This window comes from Chironomus tepperi, unplaced genomic scaffold, assembly GCF_022539635.2.
Source record: "Chironomus tepperi strain 1889 unplaced genomic scaffold, CSIRO-AGI_Ctep_v1 contig_337, whole genome shotgun sequence".
NCBI lineage: Eukaryota > Metazoa > Arthropoda > Insecta > Diptera > Chironomidae > Chironomus > Chironomus tepperi.
Window position 1 is genome coordinate 133421 of NW_027226459.1, and position 18750 is coordinate 152170.

Here is an 18750-nt window from a genome sequence, read left to right on the forward strand (position 1 = left end):
TTATAATGTGCTGTAAAGTTAATAATAAATTGCAGCTTTTAAGATTCTAGATAATTGTCTTAAAGACAATTAAAAATGATTTATGATTGAACTCTCGAAAAAAAGGGTAAAATAAATGGAAATTATTCAATAAAAATGTTGTTGGAATTGCATTTATTAAGTTGAATATTAAACTTTTGAATGTAAAAAGTTACGATTCTTTTTTTGAGGGTCGTTTGTAAATGATGGGTATCCAAATTTGGGGCTTTTGGCAGGAATAGAGTCTGTTGAATGGATTGAATTAGGGAATTTACTTCAAAAAAGAGTATAGCTTAGAGCTTTAGCATGAGAAGACTTATAGATTCTAATGTAAGCTGTATTTCTACATCTGAGTGACATAAAATAGATGAAGAATCTATTTGGAATCCTAACGGCATTTAGAGGCCGATTTTTAGGACAAACTAGAACATTATGGTCTGAAACTGAAAATGAATGTACTATTACTTGAGGTTTAATTGAAATTGAACTGTTTTAAAGGTAGGATGCTCTAGATTGTCCTAGAAACTGGCATCAGATGAACCACGAATTCTGTATGGCTTCTAAATAGCTGCCAAATTGATGATTGTGTCACTTGGTACAGCAAGCTCTTCTGTACTTGGGTTTACCGAAGTCTTGAGCGTAGCCGGAACGTCCTAACCTCGAAATCCGGAATCCTTAATTGTGAACCAAGTTCAGATCTTCAGATAAGCTCTAGGATTAAGTACAATATCGATAATTAAGTCATTTTCTCTTAATTCGTGCAACCTTAGACGTCATTCACAAACAACTTCCAATATAAATTCATTTCCATTACAAAAAGTAATTAAGAGAATAACAATCATATTAAAGCATCTCGGTTCAGAAAACAATAAACACAATTTTCATAGTCTATAACCGAAGAAATAATCGATAATTTCATTAATACTTACTAATACATGGTGCAATATGTGATCGACTCTGTTGATAGCCCCGAGCACATCGATTACAAGTCAAACCCGTCACACCCTCTTTGCATGAACATTGACCGGTTGTATTGTTACATGACTTGCCCGTTGATCCAATTGCGTGACAGTTACATGCTGAAATAAATTAAATTGAGAATTTAATGTCTGTTTTATGCGATTGAATTAGGAGCTTTTAAATCTAATTGAATTGAGAAATTGGAGCACCCAAATTATCATTGAACCTTTGATGCATCGATCATCAAAATTCTGTCAATAAATTAAATCATTTTCATAACGATGAAGGTACGGAAATTAAAGTTCAATTTTTCGTTCCTCGAAGGTTTTCATTTAACTTTTCATCTGGAAATTATTTTACGACCTTTTTCGACAAAATATTCAACAAATTTTCCACCCCAAATCTTGAGAAGGATGGGAAGTAAATTTTCTGTCAATTTTTTGGAAGTTCATGTCAACATGATAAAGATTTAACCTAGTTTTCATTCGCAAAAAGGCACCCGCGGGCATTTCAACGAAAAAAATATTTTTGGGACCGCAAAATTCTGACTTTATTTTTTGCTATTCCTTCATTAAATATAAATGGAAAAGCGATCTTCATTCATTTTTAATGAAAAGTCATGTTATAAGCGGTGCCCTTGAGTCTTTTTTGCTGTACTTTATATTTTTCTTTTTATATCTCCGTATGACTGTTTTTGTAAAATAAATGTGAATCTATTGAAGGGCGGAAAGGAACAAAAAAAAAAAGATAAAAAACTTCATTAACTTAGTGTTTCAGGCACATTGTTTTTGTGTGAACGCTTATTCTCTGACCATCCAAACATGTGCTATTGTCCTCTTTATGAGTCCCTTGATATCATTTTTTTTGAACATCAAGAATGAGCTTCTATGTGTTGTATAATACACTATGGGGCAAAATGAAAAAAAAAGGGACATTCACTTTGATTTTTGGACTTTTTGGAATCAAGACTTGAGGACATTTTTTTCTTATAGTACATATAGCAATAGACTTGCATGCAAAATTTCAGCTCATTTGGTGCTGTTTGGTCGGTTCTGGAGCTGTTTGAAGTTGAAAAATGGTAAAAAACGGATTTTTTTCATGTCTTGTTTGACTTGAAAAGTTTCATATTTAATTAAAAGATATTGAAAAACGGTTTTCGGTTTCTAATTATACTATATAAGAGCTTTAATTTGACATAGGACAAGGTTTATATATACTGGGTTTTAGTAGCAGGACTTGAGAAAATGTATGAAAATACCAGGAAAAAAAGCTTCAAGCGTCCGGAAAATATGCTAGTTCTCAAAAGTTTCTCATATAGACCTATTTTTTCGTAAAGTACTTACTTTCTCCTTTCCAAAACTGAAAAAATATCCAAAATCGGTTGGTACGAACAAAAGTTATTGCATTTTTAGTTTTCGACGAAATTTTTTCTCAAAACTAATATTTCTGAGATGAATTTGGAATATATCATTTGAAATAGGTTTTTTAATGTTTTTTAATGTATTTAGTCATTTTAAGAAGACTTGTGAAGAAATTTTTTGAAAAAGTTCAAAATTCTCTGAGTTAGAGGTACATATGCTATTTGACGACTTGACCCTTTTTCTCATCACTAAATCGGCTATAACTTTTACATGCCAAAATATTTTTTAGTTTTGTTTTCTGTTTCTTGTAGCTTATTGTAATACCTTTTCAACAATATATAATACATAATAGTTGGAAGTAGTCTTGGTCATGAAAACGGACCCTGTTTGTGACTGACCCTTTTCAAAGAAATTTTCAAAAAGGTCATTTCAAAAACTAACACTCAGAAATTAAATAATGTAATATTTTTGTGTTTTTTAGGTCAAAATATGATAGTTTTGAATCTCAAAACTCAAAAATCTCATTTTGTAAACTTTCTGCACCTTTAGGGGCCTTTATAGGTAACACTTAGGTAGTCCAACAATTCTCAGATATGAAACTTTTTTATTGACTTTTTTTGATTGATATTCAATATTTACACCTATTTTGTGCAATATATATCAATTTAAAAAAGTTTGGGTCGAAAAAAGTGATTTTTGACTATTTTGTTAAAAACAGGCTAAGGTAGGCCACATTTAAGGCACTCCAGTAGCCACTATGATTAAATTCTATACATGTATTATACATATTTATAAAGGTAATAGTAGTAACTAGTAATAACAGAAAACAGAATGCAAAAATATTGGTGCTAAAAAAAGTTATAGTCATTTGAGTGGCCAAAAAAGTGCTCAGGAGGGCAACCAGCATAGGCAAAAACAAAAAAATTTAAAATTTTAATGAAATTTTTGAAGTTTTTTGAATAAAAATTATTTTTATGTCATAATAATTCAAAACATTGCATTTTTGGTCAAGAATTTCATTAAAATTTTAAATTTTTTTGTTTTTGCCTATGCTGGTTGCCCTCCTGAGCACTTTTTTGGCCACTCAAATGACTATAACTTTTTTTAGCACCAATATTTTTGCATTCTGTTTTCTGTTATTACTAGTTACTACTATTACCTTTATAAATATGTATAATACATGTATAGAATTTAATCATAGTGGCTACTGGAGTGCCTTAAATGTGGCCTACCTTAGCCTGTTTTTAACAAAATAGTCAAAAATCACTTTTTTTCGACCCAAACTTTTTTAAATTGATATATATTGCACAAAATAGGTGTAAATATTGAATATCAATCAAAAAAAGTCAATAAAAAAGTTTCATATCTGAGAATTGTTGGACTACCTAAGTGTTACCTATAAAGGCCCCTAAAGGTGCAGAAAGTTTACAAAATGAGATTTTTTGAGTTTTGAGATTCAAAACTATCATATTTTGACCTAAAAAACACAAAAATATTACATTATTTAATTTCTGAGTGTTAGTTTTTGAAATGACCTTTTTGAAAATTTCTTTGAAAAGGGTCAGTCACAAACAGGGTCCGTTTTCATGACCAAGACTACTTCCAACTATTATGTATTATATATTGTTGAAAAGGTATTACAATAAGCTACAAGAAACAGAAAACAAAACTAAAAAATATTTTGGCATGTAAAAGTTATAGCCGATTTAGTGATGAGAAAAAGGGTCAAGTCGTCAAATAGCATATGTACCTCTAACTCGGCGAATTTTGAACTTTTTGTAAAAATTTCTTCATAAATCGTTCTTTATTGACTAAATACAATAAAAAACATTAAAAAACTTTTTCCAAATGATATCTTCCAAATTCATCTCAGAAATATTAGTTTTGAGAAAAAAATTCGTCCAAAACTTAAAATGCAATAACTTTTGTTCGTACCAACCGATTTTGGATATTTTTTCAGTTTTGGAAAGTAGAAAGTAAGTAATTTACGAAAAAATAGGTCTATATGAGAAACTTTTGAGAACTAGCATATTTTCCGGACGCTTGAAGCTTTTTTTCCTGGTATTTTCATACATTTTCTCAAGTCCTGCCACTAAAACCCAATATATATAAATCTTGTCCTATGTCAAATTAAAGCTCTTATATAGTACAATTAGGACCCAAAAACCGTTTTTCAATATCTTTTAATTAAATATGAAACTTTTCAAGTCAAACAAGACATGAAAAAAATCCGTTTTTTACCATTTTTCAACTTCAAACAGCTCCAGAACCGACCAAACAGCACCAAATGAGCTGAAATTTTGCATGCAAGTCTATTGCTATATGTACTATAAGAAAAAAATGTCCTCAAGTCTTGATTCCAAAAAGTCCAAAAATCAAAGTGAATGTCCCTTTTTTTTTCATTTTGCCCCATAGTGTAATATTAAATATTTTATTCACATGAATACGTATATAAAATGAAAATTGAAAGTAGAATGCCCTGGAATTTGAGGTGTGTAAGGCGCATTTTACAGTAAACTATCTTATTTTTATCAGTTAGTGCAAGATTTTAAAGGACATTTGAAATGAGGTTATTGATAGAGTTGTGTTTAAGCAAAGTGGTAACTAGGGTATAGAAGCAATTTTAGGCGAATCTGTCAGTGTAAGAGTAAAACCTCTGTGGTCGAGTGGACAGACAAAAGGTCATATCTCACCTATTGTCAGATCGTAGGTTCGATTCTCCCCCGGGAACAATTTCGCAATTGTTATGTAGGTTGGTGTCGATATGATAAGGTTCCGCACAATGCTTTATGACATTATAGGCAGGGACAGTATTGCATTGGGTATAGAATATTAGCAAATCTTCGAATCCGATTCAGCATAATCCGGCAACACGCTAGAGTAATTTTTGTCTGATTTCCAACTACGTGTGTCTTTAAATTTTAGAATCTAGCACTTTTGAGGGACCAAAGCACAGATCCTTGTTGTTGTTCAATAAAAAATCATCCTTGAAATGTAACGCATCTTTAAAAAACACATCAACATGACGACTAGGTTGACATAGAAATTCACAGAAACATGTCTACAGTAAGTAAGTACTGAGTAAGTATTTATCCGTAGCATCACCAAGCCTCACAACCTAACGAATCCATTAACCAAGACAAATAGAGCCAAGACAAATAGAGCCAAGACAACATCCAAAAACACCACAAAACATTTCCATTAAGCTTCAGCTCAGATAAGACGCAAAACAAATGCTTCTGTGTTATTTGTATACAGCTAGAAAATTGATTTGCCTCAAGCGTAAGGTTGATGAAATAAAAAACGGAAATAAAATTTTTTTTCCTTCCATTGCTGTTGATATTGCCTTTTTTTATTATCACTCTTTCTGTTTCATAAAAGGATTTAACAAGATTCTCATTTTGTGTTTATTTTTTTTTGCTGCCTTCCCATTCTACGAACAATTTTCTCTGTATTTCCACAGCTGAAATTCTACAAAGATTTCAGGAAACATCATGAAGTTAAATGTTCGGTCACTGCTTTACGTCTTTATAGATGAGGAAAAAAAAGTCTGAACTGAAAAAAGGCATTCGAGTGCAACATTGCAAAACCTAATTGAGGAATGTCTTGTTATTTGTGCATCGATTGTGTTTATTTGGCATGCGGCATTTGTACTTTGAACGATTCTCGTTTTCGATGAGATAGATGTGAAGGAAGTTAATGGAAAAAAAAGTGTTTGTTGGATGACTAGAAGGTGGGGGGATTTTTGGTGGGTTTTGTGGAGTGTTGGAATTAATCAGGTTAGTATGAAATGTTGTAGGGCTCCAGTTATCCTAAGTAGGGTTCGGCAAGGAATCGCAAATCTGCATTTCCTCCATTTTAGATGCGCAGTCCTCCGGTTTGGCTGTTCTTTACTGTTTCTTCATGGATACAGCTCTGCTGTGTTGGACAAATTCTAATAATAAGTATCATAGCCGAGTTAAGCAAAGTTGGCACTAGGACCCCGCTATGTCACTAAGTTGGAAGCAATACGTGAAGATGTTCAGACAGTTACGTGACGGATGTTTTGTGCCAATTTTGAGTAGACAAATGAAATTGACCACATTGAACAGTTTAGGATAGGCTTAGCTTTAAAATTCATATAATTTAGGGCAATAGACAGCAAGTTTGATAATTTTCATTAAGCCTTGGAGATTTATCTCTTAAACTTACAGATTCATCGTCATTTGGTACAAAACTTATAGTTCCTAAACTCCATTTTAATCCGACACAACAGACACAATAACCATCATTGCAATATTCTACAGTAATTACTATATTAAACCCAATGCTAGGTGTGGTTAAAATTATATAAATTAAAAACATTTTAATCTAAAAATTTCTCAACTTTTTCCCTCAATCCACAAAATTTCAATCAAACTTCTTAATTCAAAAACTTCTCGTGGCCATCCTGTAACTACTTTTTATATCATTTAGCAAAATAAAATCCGTTTTTCTGCAACACATTTCCTCTTATTTCTTCTCGTTTTTTTTTTTGTTTCTCACTCAAAAACCTCTGTTTGCTTGTTTGTGAAGGCAAAAAGTTACTCAACATTCACAACATGCAATTCAGAGTATAAAAACACATCGAGTATGTGCAGTATGAGAGATAGAAAAAGATAAACAAACCGAAGATGAACTAAAAAATCTTTATTTATTTGCTCAACAACTTAAACAAGCAATTTTCTAGATGAATTTTTTCTGTTTTGTTGTTCCTGTATATTGCAATCTATTTAATTAATAGCCTACGGGCTGCCTTTTTGTTGTGTTCATGTTTGTGTCACACAGACGATTTTATTCTCATTTACTGATGGATTGAATTTTTGTAGCTTTATTTTCTGTTTGAGTGAATTTGTTGACTGATCATTTTGACTGAACTTGTGGTGGCTTTGTGGTTATGTTGAGTTGTGTTTATTTAACTAGTCGATCATTAAAGTTAGTCAAAATCATGCTAATTTAGGAAGTTTTGATCTCAAAAGTGAAGGTCATGGATTTAAGTGTAAGACCGTTCATTTATTACAAGAACTCTAAGTCAACTAAGATGTTGTATGGAAAAGTTGACTCAAGACGACTCGACTGTAAGCTCTGCTTATTACGTAATGCAAAAAGTAGACTTTTAAACCCCCTCACACCCCCCTTTCCCATTTTCGTAACAAAATCTTCACGGACAGTTGAATTTTAAATCCCGGAAGCTTCAGAGCGTTATGTAATAAGTAATAAGGAACCTATGTTTTAAGCACCTTTAATGCATACCCTAACAGGCAAATACCATACTTCCATGGCACAGAAAGACTACTACGGTACCTAAAAGTAGTCTCTTTGTCTTTTAAGGATAGTTCTTACTCTCAAGTTAGATGATTCCACTTAATATGACTCGACATCCCAAATTTAACATTATTGTACCAAAAGTCACAACAAATGCGCGCCAGTCAACCCACAATCACTCCAATCTATAATTTTATCGCATATATTCATTTTCCCATTTCAAGTTAATCGTCCTATAGCCCTTTTCCGAGTAGATATCTCCATCTCTCTTTCCCAAATCTCAATTAAATTGTCGTCCGAACAAAAAAAAAATATCGATCACGGAAATGTCGATTTAACGCTCCTAAATCAAGAGAAAATCGAATTTTGCCCCAAATATTCCCCCTGTAAAACTACTTACGTCTGCATGCCTTTTTGTGTGTAATGGATTTACTTGGATCACGATAAAAGCCTTCTTTACAATAGTGACAGTAACGACCAGTTGTATCATGTCGACAATCCACGCATACACCACCCGATACACGTCCTGAGAGCTTGTATAATTCCACATTGAAACGGCATCGTCTAGCATGTCCATTGCAATTGCATGCTGTAAAGAGAAATGGAAATTTTTTTTTGTGTTAAAAATACATCGATTTTGATTCAAAAAGTGCATTAATGTGTAAAATAGAAATGTTCGTTCTGCTTTTTTTGCGTAGGAAATTCAACAACAAGCAATCGATATTAAAAATAAGAGAAATAAATTGCCGAATGGTAATTTTATCACATTTGTAAATTCACAATTTTTGCACCAATAAATTTAAAAAACAACAACAACAAGTCGAAGGAGATGAAATTTGAGCTAAAAAGTCATTTAATGATAATATTGCCATTTTGTCACATTTCCATGAGGAACACACCAGTGCTGATCATAAAAAATTAATTTTATATTCTTCACTTCTTTTATTATTATTTTTTTAGTGCTGAAAGTCAGCAGGTTTCTTATAATGTCATAAATGATGATTACTTTCCAACCGCTGGTCAATTACATATATCACTCATCAGGAGATTTTTTTTTGTGTTTTACATGATGGGAAAGTTATTTAATAAGCAAATGTGTTGGCATGATGGTGTTGATGCTGATGAGAACAATAACAGACAAAAGGTGAAGAAATTGATTGCAATAAATTTATTTTTTTGAGAGATTTCTTTGGTGCTGGTCACGAATATGAGATATTTTGAATTAAATAGAATTTTTATGGATTTTCAGATGAGTTTTTCGGTATTGAATTGGGATTTTGGGATAATTTTGCAATATTGAAAGTTTGATGGTTGATCTTGATCTTATGAGACCATTTTGGGTGCGTGATTCAATCATTAAACTAAATTAAAGATGAATTTTTGTTTAAATTTTGAACAGGGTTAAAGTGGTCCATTAATTTACTCTTAAATGTCTGTTTATGAATAAACTCAATTTTCTCAGTGTAACACAGTGGCTACCTGAAAGACACAATGCGTAAAATGACGAAAAATTCAGTTCAAAGCCACAGTGAATTTGGCTTGGGATGATTCATTGTGAAACCGACTTTCCGGGGTATTGCAGACGAAAATGTTTCTAAATGCCACATTTTGAATTCCGAAGTGAGTTTAAGTTTGATTAAATTCAATAAAATTCATCAAAATTACTCAAATTTATCTCCTTTTCACAATCACACCTGTCTTTAGCCACATTTATCGTCTTTTTTTACACCTTGTGCCTTCCGGGTTGTAATCAAACTTTTCTCGACACAACGAAGAACGCACAACAATACACAAGTTGATCAGTTGAGAAAGATTTCAGAAATAATGGTTTGATCAGTTGATTATTACAGGACCTAGTTATTTAGAGGTCAATATGTCCAAGGAGCAGCTTCTCATTTGGCCATTTTTTATTTGTTATGCAATATTTTGCAGTTTTGAGTAGATTTTTTAACAGGCAAATAGCGTGTTCTCGAGCGCGAATTGGATATACTAGATAAGCTTGCTCGTGGCGTTGCTCTTAGCTTACTCTGCTCAGATAGGGTTTCTCATGTTTTAGATTGCATATCCAGAGAATAAATCGAGAATTTGTATGAAAATCCAGTCTTTGTAACAAAAACTCCAAAACTTCCAAAAACTTTAATTTTTTTTACAAAAATTCACATAAAAATTCCATTCCTCCTCTTTTATCAAAGCTCAAACCCATAATAAACATAAAAGAATATCCTAACGACATCTTAAAGAGATAATTAACTCCCGTTGAAAACTCACAAAACTTCTCATGATCGCTTCAATTCTCGTTCCTTTTATGCAACCATTAATGGGGCAAACACACAAAATATTCTCAAATTACTGTTAAACATCACGAGCACATTAAGTTTCTCAGAAAATGCCGCTTTTTATTCCACATACAAAAAAAAAATACACCAAAAACGTGCAGTTTGTGAAAAATTCTTAAATTGCAATATTTTTATATACGAAACCAGTTTGTAGATACACCGCAAGCACATAACAAGATCAAAACATAAAAAAAATGTATATAATTCATCCATTTATTGAGAAAAAGATGTGAAATATAATCTGAAATGATTACTGTGGGGCAACTCGAGACATCAAATGACATTGAAACAAATAAAGTTACAAAAAATTGCAATAAATCATGAATTACGATTGTCATCGACCAATGAAAACCGCATCACGCGTATAGTTGTCACAGAGGAAACCTCATAACTAGTTAAGTTAGTTAGTTACACACTGTGTACTGTAAAGGGATCCCAATGAAGTGCGGTTTCATGCGGGGCTTTTTATGAAGTTAATTCCTTTGAATAATTTCATCAGAAGTTACAACAAATTTTCTGATTAAAATGCAATTACATCCACGCTTGATCCACGCCCAAAAAATTCAATGATAAAAGCTAGACTCTTGGATAGCTTTGTGGATTATGTATTGCTGTATTATAGACGCCATCAGAGTTGATTTTTGGATTTTTGTATAGTTAAATCTGTTGATGCAGAGACTATCAACTATTGTGCAGTATTATATAAAATGTTCACGACAAACATAGGCAGTCATGACATACGATTAAATTATGGGTTAAAAGAAATATCTGGGCAAATTCAGGACTTAGACTAGATGTCATGTTTGACTCAGAAAATAATTGAAATAGACGACTTTATATGGAATACAGATCGACTTAGACCTCTGGTATAGACCAAATTATATTAGGGATAATATCCTCAAATAGCACAAATTGGCTCATAGATCAGGACAAAGCCCGGCTTCTGGACGACGTGATTCTGGCATGGTCACGCCGTTCTGTGACTTGATTTTTGCTATTCTATGCTATGCAAGATCTCTCTTGACTCAATATTATATGGTTGGATTCATACATTATCCAAGGCATTGACACACATTTCATCCGGATGAAAGGATTCTTCATCTCCATACAAAAATTTCATCCGGATGAAAGATTGTATGGGCCGGATGAAAGATATGTATGGGATGAAAGCGGATCAAGAGAGTCAATGCCTTGAAATTATCTGTTGTTGACCAACAACTTTTTGTACAGGTTCATACAAATTCTGTTTGGGACCGACGATTTTATAAGCCACACTATCCTTAATCTGAAAATCTTCTGAGGTTAAGTTGAAACTGAGCACTCGTTTAAGTTAGGTGTTTTAGGTTCCTTTAGAAAAACAGTCCAAGTATGGCTTGCAACATAGAATCTTATCCAGCTTTCATTTGAGCCATTTTGTCAGATTCTATGTCAGTATAATCAAGGAACTCTCTTCTAAATCCTGCTCCATGTCTTAATTAACTCTATAATTTGTATGCCATAGTTTCCTTAAACATCCATGAACAATACCTCATCCAAAACCTAGCTTAACAACACTGATAATGCATTACTACATCATAGCCGCCACCGACCATCGAGTGTGTAACAAAAACTTATTTTTTTAGCTCATAAATAATGCAATTAAAAGCTATCATATGAAAATTTAATTTCATGCAAAAATAGTTGAGATATAAATCATGATTATAGTCACACACAAGACTTAATAAACATTTATGTTTCCAAAACACACTCAGTCCGCGACTCCGCTCGTCGTCTCTCTCTCACCGCTATCCGTTTGTTCAGGTTATGGCTTGACTGAGTAGATTTATGTGCATTTTCATTTTCATTTGCAACAAAAGACCACCGAAGTTTTTTGAAAAAAATATAATGCAATTTTTATGATTTGATATGGCATAATTTTATGCATTATTAAAAATTTATTTCACTGCATATATTCAGATTATTATTATTAGTTTTAAAAAAATTGTAGAAAAAAGCAGTCGCGAAACATTAAAGAAGAAATATATGAAACGAGAATAATTTGAAAATAACCGTGGGAATGGAAACTAAATTGTCGTTGATTATCGAATGGCTTTAAGATCTATTTTTAAAAAGGTAACAAAAATTGTTGACTTAATGCTGTTTTATGAGGGACTTTTATTCATGATTTCAATGCGCTTGATTAAATTTTTTGTTGATCCTTCATTTTTTGGGATTAAAATGCAATTTTTTGACCTTTATTTAGGGTACTTGGAAGGGTTATTTATGGAATCTTTTTCAATTTGTTGGATATGATTTGGAATTTTAGATTATTTTAATTCCTGGGATGGAGATGTTTGCATTAGGTTTGTATTTGGTGTTGCTAGGTAAGCTGACCGGTTTAGCTCACAGAACATATTCAGATATGTCCAGGAAATTGTTCATCAACTAGTGAATGTTGGTGATAAGAAACAAGCTTAACTAGTCCAAACAGGCATCTAAACTAAGTTTAAGAATAATTTAATTATTTTGACAGATAAGAAGAACATCCTGTGTGTGTTAGTGACTTGATATGTCTGCATTTAATTATGTCTGGATCAAGACATCTTCTAGAATGCTTTAAGGTGCAGAAATGGTGAAAAATCAGGAGGCAAGCAAGGCGTGATTCTGCATGAACTCGGATTCAGTGAAATCTGGTCTCAAAGCACTCTTGTGCTGGTCAAAGGTCGGATATTTTACCAATTAATTGCAATTCTGCTCAGTAAAAACTAGAACTCATAAGTTCCTACAAGGATCCTCATAGTGAAACTCTTCAAGGAACCCACGCGTCTTAACAAGCAAAAAGTATGCTTCCATGCTTCAGAAATACCACAACAATACCTAAAGGCGGTTTCTTTGTCTCTAAGGGATGGTGGAGAAATGTATGAGAATCCGGCTTTAGATCAACTTGACTCGGGTTCTAAGTCAGATTCGATGAATTCCGGGTTCTAATTAAAATCATATCTGGGGCCAGATTTTTGATCATTACTACGCCGTATGCTTTCCAGCCTTATTCCTTTCTAATGCATAAAGAATCTAGGATAATTCTATAAAAATCCACAAATTTTAATCCAAAATTCTCCAAAGTTTCCATCCCCATCAAATCCACTCAACAAGGAAAAAAATGCACTCCAACATGCAATAACTATCAAAGCATATTGAACTAACATATGTAGAACAATTTCAAAACTGTAAAGGGCTCAAGTGCTGAACCACACACATCGGTGCATATTTGAATTTATTTACTCGTGCATTTATCGGAAGATTTATTTGTAGCAACAATATTTATTCAGCTATTATTTCATAGACGTATAAACTTTAAATGACTTGTTATCAGGAACGCAAAAAAAATGGGGTAAAATAAACTTTCATACAATCGACTATTTTGTGTGCAAATAATGAGAGAGAAATTTCGTGTTTATTTTGTAATGGTAATGTAATTAATTATTGGCTTAAGTGGAAATTGTGGAATATTTAATAAAGTTTCAGTCATAATCCAGTCAATAATGTTTTAAAATATTTGCATAATCTGTCGGTGAGTGAATGTTAATATTTCACAAAATATTGCACAATTTTTAATCCTTTTTTATGCGCAAAAACAACAAAAAAATTACTTATTGCCAATATTTCATGCTGCTTTGGACGAAATCTATCGTTGCTAATAGCACACAGAAAATATAAAAAGGTGAGAGATGAAGAGAGAAAAAAATTAGCATTTTTTGACACTTTAAATTTTATTTAAAGAGACATTGATGATGGAATTAATTCAATAAACTTTACGCAAACATTTATCGCCGATAAATCATCGATGAACAGCCTTTTTCAATATTTTTGGAATGCTATAATTTTGTAAGAGTGGATTTAATGATTCTATTGTCTTTAGTTTGTCTGCTGAGTGAGGCAAATTGGCTTTAGAGGTATGAACATCTTGTGTGCTTAAAATTGCTGTTAGACAATTCAATGGTTAGGCTAACCTGGAGGTCACATTCAACGATTTTTGAGGAACTAATCTTAAGATTTGCTAGAGACATGATAGTGTCAAATCTGTTAAGTACTTTACTAGGTTCATTTTTAGAGACAAACTATAACCAGCAAAGTGCCAGATCTGAGTTAGAAAATTGATCAACTCCTTAAAAGCTAATGAGCATGTTCAAAAAGCTCCAACGATGACATCAACGCACTCATTGCATGTTTAGTATTGTCAATCTATGATATGGATCTTTGTGGACAAGAAATAGTTTAATCCAAGCGACGCAAATGAAGAATGTTCCCTCAAGAAGCTATTGACGACATCCATATGACCTTATCTATGATTTGATCTTTGTGTTATTAAAATGCTCCGTAGCGGCTTGTGTCGCTTGGGTCAGAAATGATTGTAGATACTATAAGTGATGATTTTAATATTGATTGAGTATACTCACAATCATAATTACTTAGCTGAGTATACTCTTTGTCTGTTAGGGCAGAGCTATGTCATATAGCTGATCTTAAAGTCGACTCGAATTTCATACGAAATCATGCCGACTTTTAAATAGGAAACCAGAATCCGAATTCGAGCCCAAAAGTTCAAAATTTGCACTCCAAAAATCTCAAATTCCTCAAATATTCACTGATTCAATCCAACTAATGCGCACACAGCCACAAAAGCATTTTTTAAATATCTTCATAACTTTCAATTCTCTTCTTATCGTGTAGCGGCATTCGTTCACACGATCACAAATCATTAGCATTTACCGCCTTCACATTTTATTTTGTTGTTGCTTTATACAGCACTGAATATCATTTGGTCTTTTTTTTGCTCTCTCTTTCATCCACAGATATTCGTAAAAAACACAGAGAAACAAGAAGAAGATGTAAAATAAATGATTTAGACGCAGTTCCGCACTATACGGTCGTTTTTTTGTTTTTAGTGGAAAAACATACAGTAATAATCAACACACTAATTTGTCATCGACTATTTTTCTTCTTTTTCTTCTTATTTCATGTTTTCATCTATCTTTGGTATCTGCCTCCTGTCTGTAACTGTCTACACTATTTATTTTATTTATTTTTCCAACTCGACATGATAATTTTATTTTATTGTTGTGGGTTGGATGTAAGCAGAACAAATCAGACAACAGAAATGGAAAAATTTATAAATTCATAAAATAATTTTCTAGAGAGTGAAAGGTTTGGAGATGGGTGCTGTTATGGGAGGAGGTGAAATGTGATTTGGAAGCTACAATTTACGTCTCAGATATTAACAGAAACTGAATTTCATGTCTATGGAATAGGGCATAATAACTAGAACTCAGTGGTCGTTCCTACAAATTTAGTCTAGGTCTTCAACATATGAGGCCATTTTCTAGATCCAATGATTCTTTGGGAACCACTTACTGGTCGTTCTGATAAATTTTGATCCATGACTTCCCATCCCATAGATGTCATTTGAAACTAGCTTTTTGACATGCTACCACTTACCAATTCTCAATATCAAGTGCTGTTCGACAGCTTCATTACAGGAGTTCTCTAACCATCAACCTAATTGTAAGATTCACAAGGCACATGACACAGAAAATTGAAGAATGTTACACCAGGTTTGCATAATTAGGCCTGATTCAGGAATATCCGATTTCCTGCAAACCATTTCCTGTTTTATGTACTTAATAATAAAAATTTTAGAAGTTCCAGGACGTGGAGATCTTGTTCCCGGAATTTTACACCGAGTTGTTCTTTTTGGATTCATTTGTCAGCCATATCCTGGTACACAAGTGTTGCTTAAAACTTTTTGAGGGAAGTTTTAAGATTTTTGTATCTAAAAACCGTAGAAAATTGAGGAATTTAGTAGAAATAGGCATATAGGGTTTGACCCCCTGCCCATGCTATTGAACATACCCGAAAAACTGAACATTTGCCTAACTCCAGCCTAGAAATAAGCACTGTACAACATAAAAAATCCATCAAAATTCATCGAAACCATTCTAATGAAAACCAGAATAAACAACAATAACTGAAATTGACATTCCATGAAATTATTCATAACGTAGTTCACTGCCTATTGACTTTCATCACGTTTTCTATTAGCTATCAACCATCATCATTCCATGAAATGAATTTTTTATGGAGCAATATCGGAGGGGAAGTGAAAAAATTTTTTTCATCCACAACATCATCGCTTTCTTATTATTATTGTCATGCCGTAGTCTTCAATGACTAGATTACCTTGTGATTCTGGGCCTGCCTTTTTTTGGGGAAGAAAATTTACTTCTCCACCGAAACAACATCAATGTCACGTTTCATCTCCTCCGAGTTGAAGACGATGAAAGAATTTTCAATTTCTCTTTATTTATTTAACCGAAATTTCTCAATTCAATATGTGATGCATGCATGTATGAGTTTGTGAAAACACGTGGAGGATGTGCTTGATGATTGAAAAGGAAGAAATTTCTTTTTTTCTTGTTTAGCACACACAGGATGATTAGCAGGAACTTGCTGAATAGCAAAAAAATAAAAGTTTGTTTTATGTCTGGTATTGATTTGAGTTTTAGAATGTGACAGGGAAATTATGATGAAATGTGAGGATGAAAATGGACAATTTTATGGCTTCTATGCAGAGACATAAAGTCTGTTAGAATTATTTGAGGAAGCATTTGATTTGGGAATATTTAAATTAATTTCTAGAAATTTGTGAGTAAAATTTCACATTAATTGTCTGAGCTTCATCATTTCCTTAGTCCCTTAGATACTCAAGATACACAAGAATATAAAAATAAAAGTTTCAAAAAGAACATCAAAACTTTAAGGAATCCCCTCAAGATATAGAATGTAACTCCAATCAAATGTTCATCCCAAAAAAGAAGATCCATTATTTTTTTGACTTTTTCTTGTTAAGGGGTCCTTTTGAAATTACGTAACTCTTGGGAAAAGACGGATGAGGTAGAGGCTTACAAGTTTGTTAGTCATACAAGAGTATGATTTTTGGTTCATGATATAGTTATAAATAGGGTTCGTCAAAAATTGCAGTGCTGAAGATTGAAACCGAAGGCTTGCAGCATTGGAAGAACTAACGCAGTGCTCGAAGTCGATTCAGATTTTGTATGGAAAAGTCAACTCAAGCGACACGACTTCATGTAAAATTTGGGTCGATTTCGAGCTCTGCTATAAAGTATAGCCCAAAACTGGATGCATATCTAAAATTTAGACAATTCTGACCAGCGATTCTCGGCTGAACCCTAGTTAAAAAGCGTTACGGAGAGAGTAAGGTTATGAAATTTATGGACCTTCCCTTAAAGCTATCGTTTGAATATGATATGATGCTAGGTTTGCAAACTTGTATGGACCATTCTTTTATTACGTTTTACTAAGAAGGTTGATGTTCTGAGTTTTGTGGCATTTTCTATTAAAACTCTTGGTTTTCGAATTTAGGTTTGATACGCGAAAAAGGAAAGATCAAAACTGTCCACTTTTGAGTTAAGTAATATGCGAATAACCCCTTTGTCAGGCAAAATACAGATTTTCTGAACTGTGACATATATTTTCCTTAATAGACAATGACCATGCTCAAGAGTATACTCAATCAATAATGTTCAGTGTGGTCAATTTTACGAGCATCCTCTTGCTCCTTATCTGTGTCTGTGTGGGCTTGCTAACAGTAAAGAGCCTTAAAACTAAAAACTTTAAACATCCCCGTACCATCCAAACTCCCCCTCTAAAAAAAGGAAATCTGTAATCAAGAAAAAGTTGAAGAAAATCTTATTATGTAAATTTTGTCAGCCTACTTAGTATTCCGTTCTCGACATTGACATGGAAATATTTTTACTGTCTAATTCTGTGTCTTGATGTTCTCCCAAGTTTGATGTACGAAAAAATCGTAAAAAAATGATTTTTAGTGCTCATGCAACTTTCGAAATGTCATAAAATACACTTAACAAGTCAATGATGAGACTAAAATACCAAAATTAATTGAATTTATTGTCAACATCATCATCATCATCGTCATGAATGTTATGGGAAAAAATAGAAATTTATCTTGAATCGGACACAAGATTGTTGCTGTTTATATTCACGTATTTGACGATTGTAATTCAAGAAATTAAGAGCCATTAGGCAAAGTGCTTAAGCTATTGTGAATAAGGAATAGAAAGGAAAGAAAAGTTACGAGCTTCAGCGACAAGCCATTATTGTAATTAATGGACCATTTGTTTTCTTCTCTTTCTTCTTATTACTGACTAAGACTTCTTCACAATTTTTCTCTATGCTTAGTGAACATTAAAATAAATTCCGGGTCCATCTACTTCCAATTTATTGAGTTTCTGTTAGTCATGTCATTAATTTATTTTTAATTTTCTTGTACTTAATTTCTTTTGTTCTGTTTGTGTTCGTTCTATTGCTTCATCTTCCTTGATAGTTACTTAATGTTGTGCTTCTCTTTTAGCATCAATTCATTATCGCACTTCAAAGTGTGCGCTCTTAATTTTTTTGTTGTTCTTGTTGCTATTCTGGCATGCGAGAAGATGGAAGTGCGAAAATTTGGAATGGATGTTTTGGGAACGCATTTGGGGGATGTGGGAATTATTCAAAGGGTCTGCAGCTTTGGACAAACTATGCAATATTGCTCAAAATTGCAGGCTTGCCAATCTAAAATACTTGGTCGAATTATATTGGTAAGCTGATGTTGAAGTTCTTTCAAATTTTAATTTGATGATCAGTCTTTACTTGAGTGAAACAGGCTGTAATCAGTACAACGTATGGCTAGCTACTCGGCAAAATAAAACGAACCACCGTATTCCTGTAAAATG

The 18750-nt window shown here is 32.9% G+C and overlaps 1 protein-coding gene across 1 annotated transcript in view; it reads right to left on the reverse strand.

Moving 5' to 3' along the window:
- The window catches only part of LOC139093548 (netrin-A-like), a 51659-nt gene that overhangs the window by 12929 nt on the left and 19980 nt on the right, over nucleotides 1-18750 (reverse strand). Inside the window, exons 2-3 of the mRNA XM_070644294.1 lie at nucleotides 8023-8211; nucleotides 948-1097 (exon numbers count right to left, since the gene is read on the reverse strand). Coding sequence (XP_070500395.1) covers nucleotides 948-1097; nucleotides 8023-8211 — 339 coding nt within the window. The remainder of the gene's footprint in view (nucleotides 1-947; nucleotides 1098-8022; nucleotides 8212-18750) is intronic.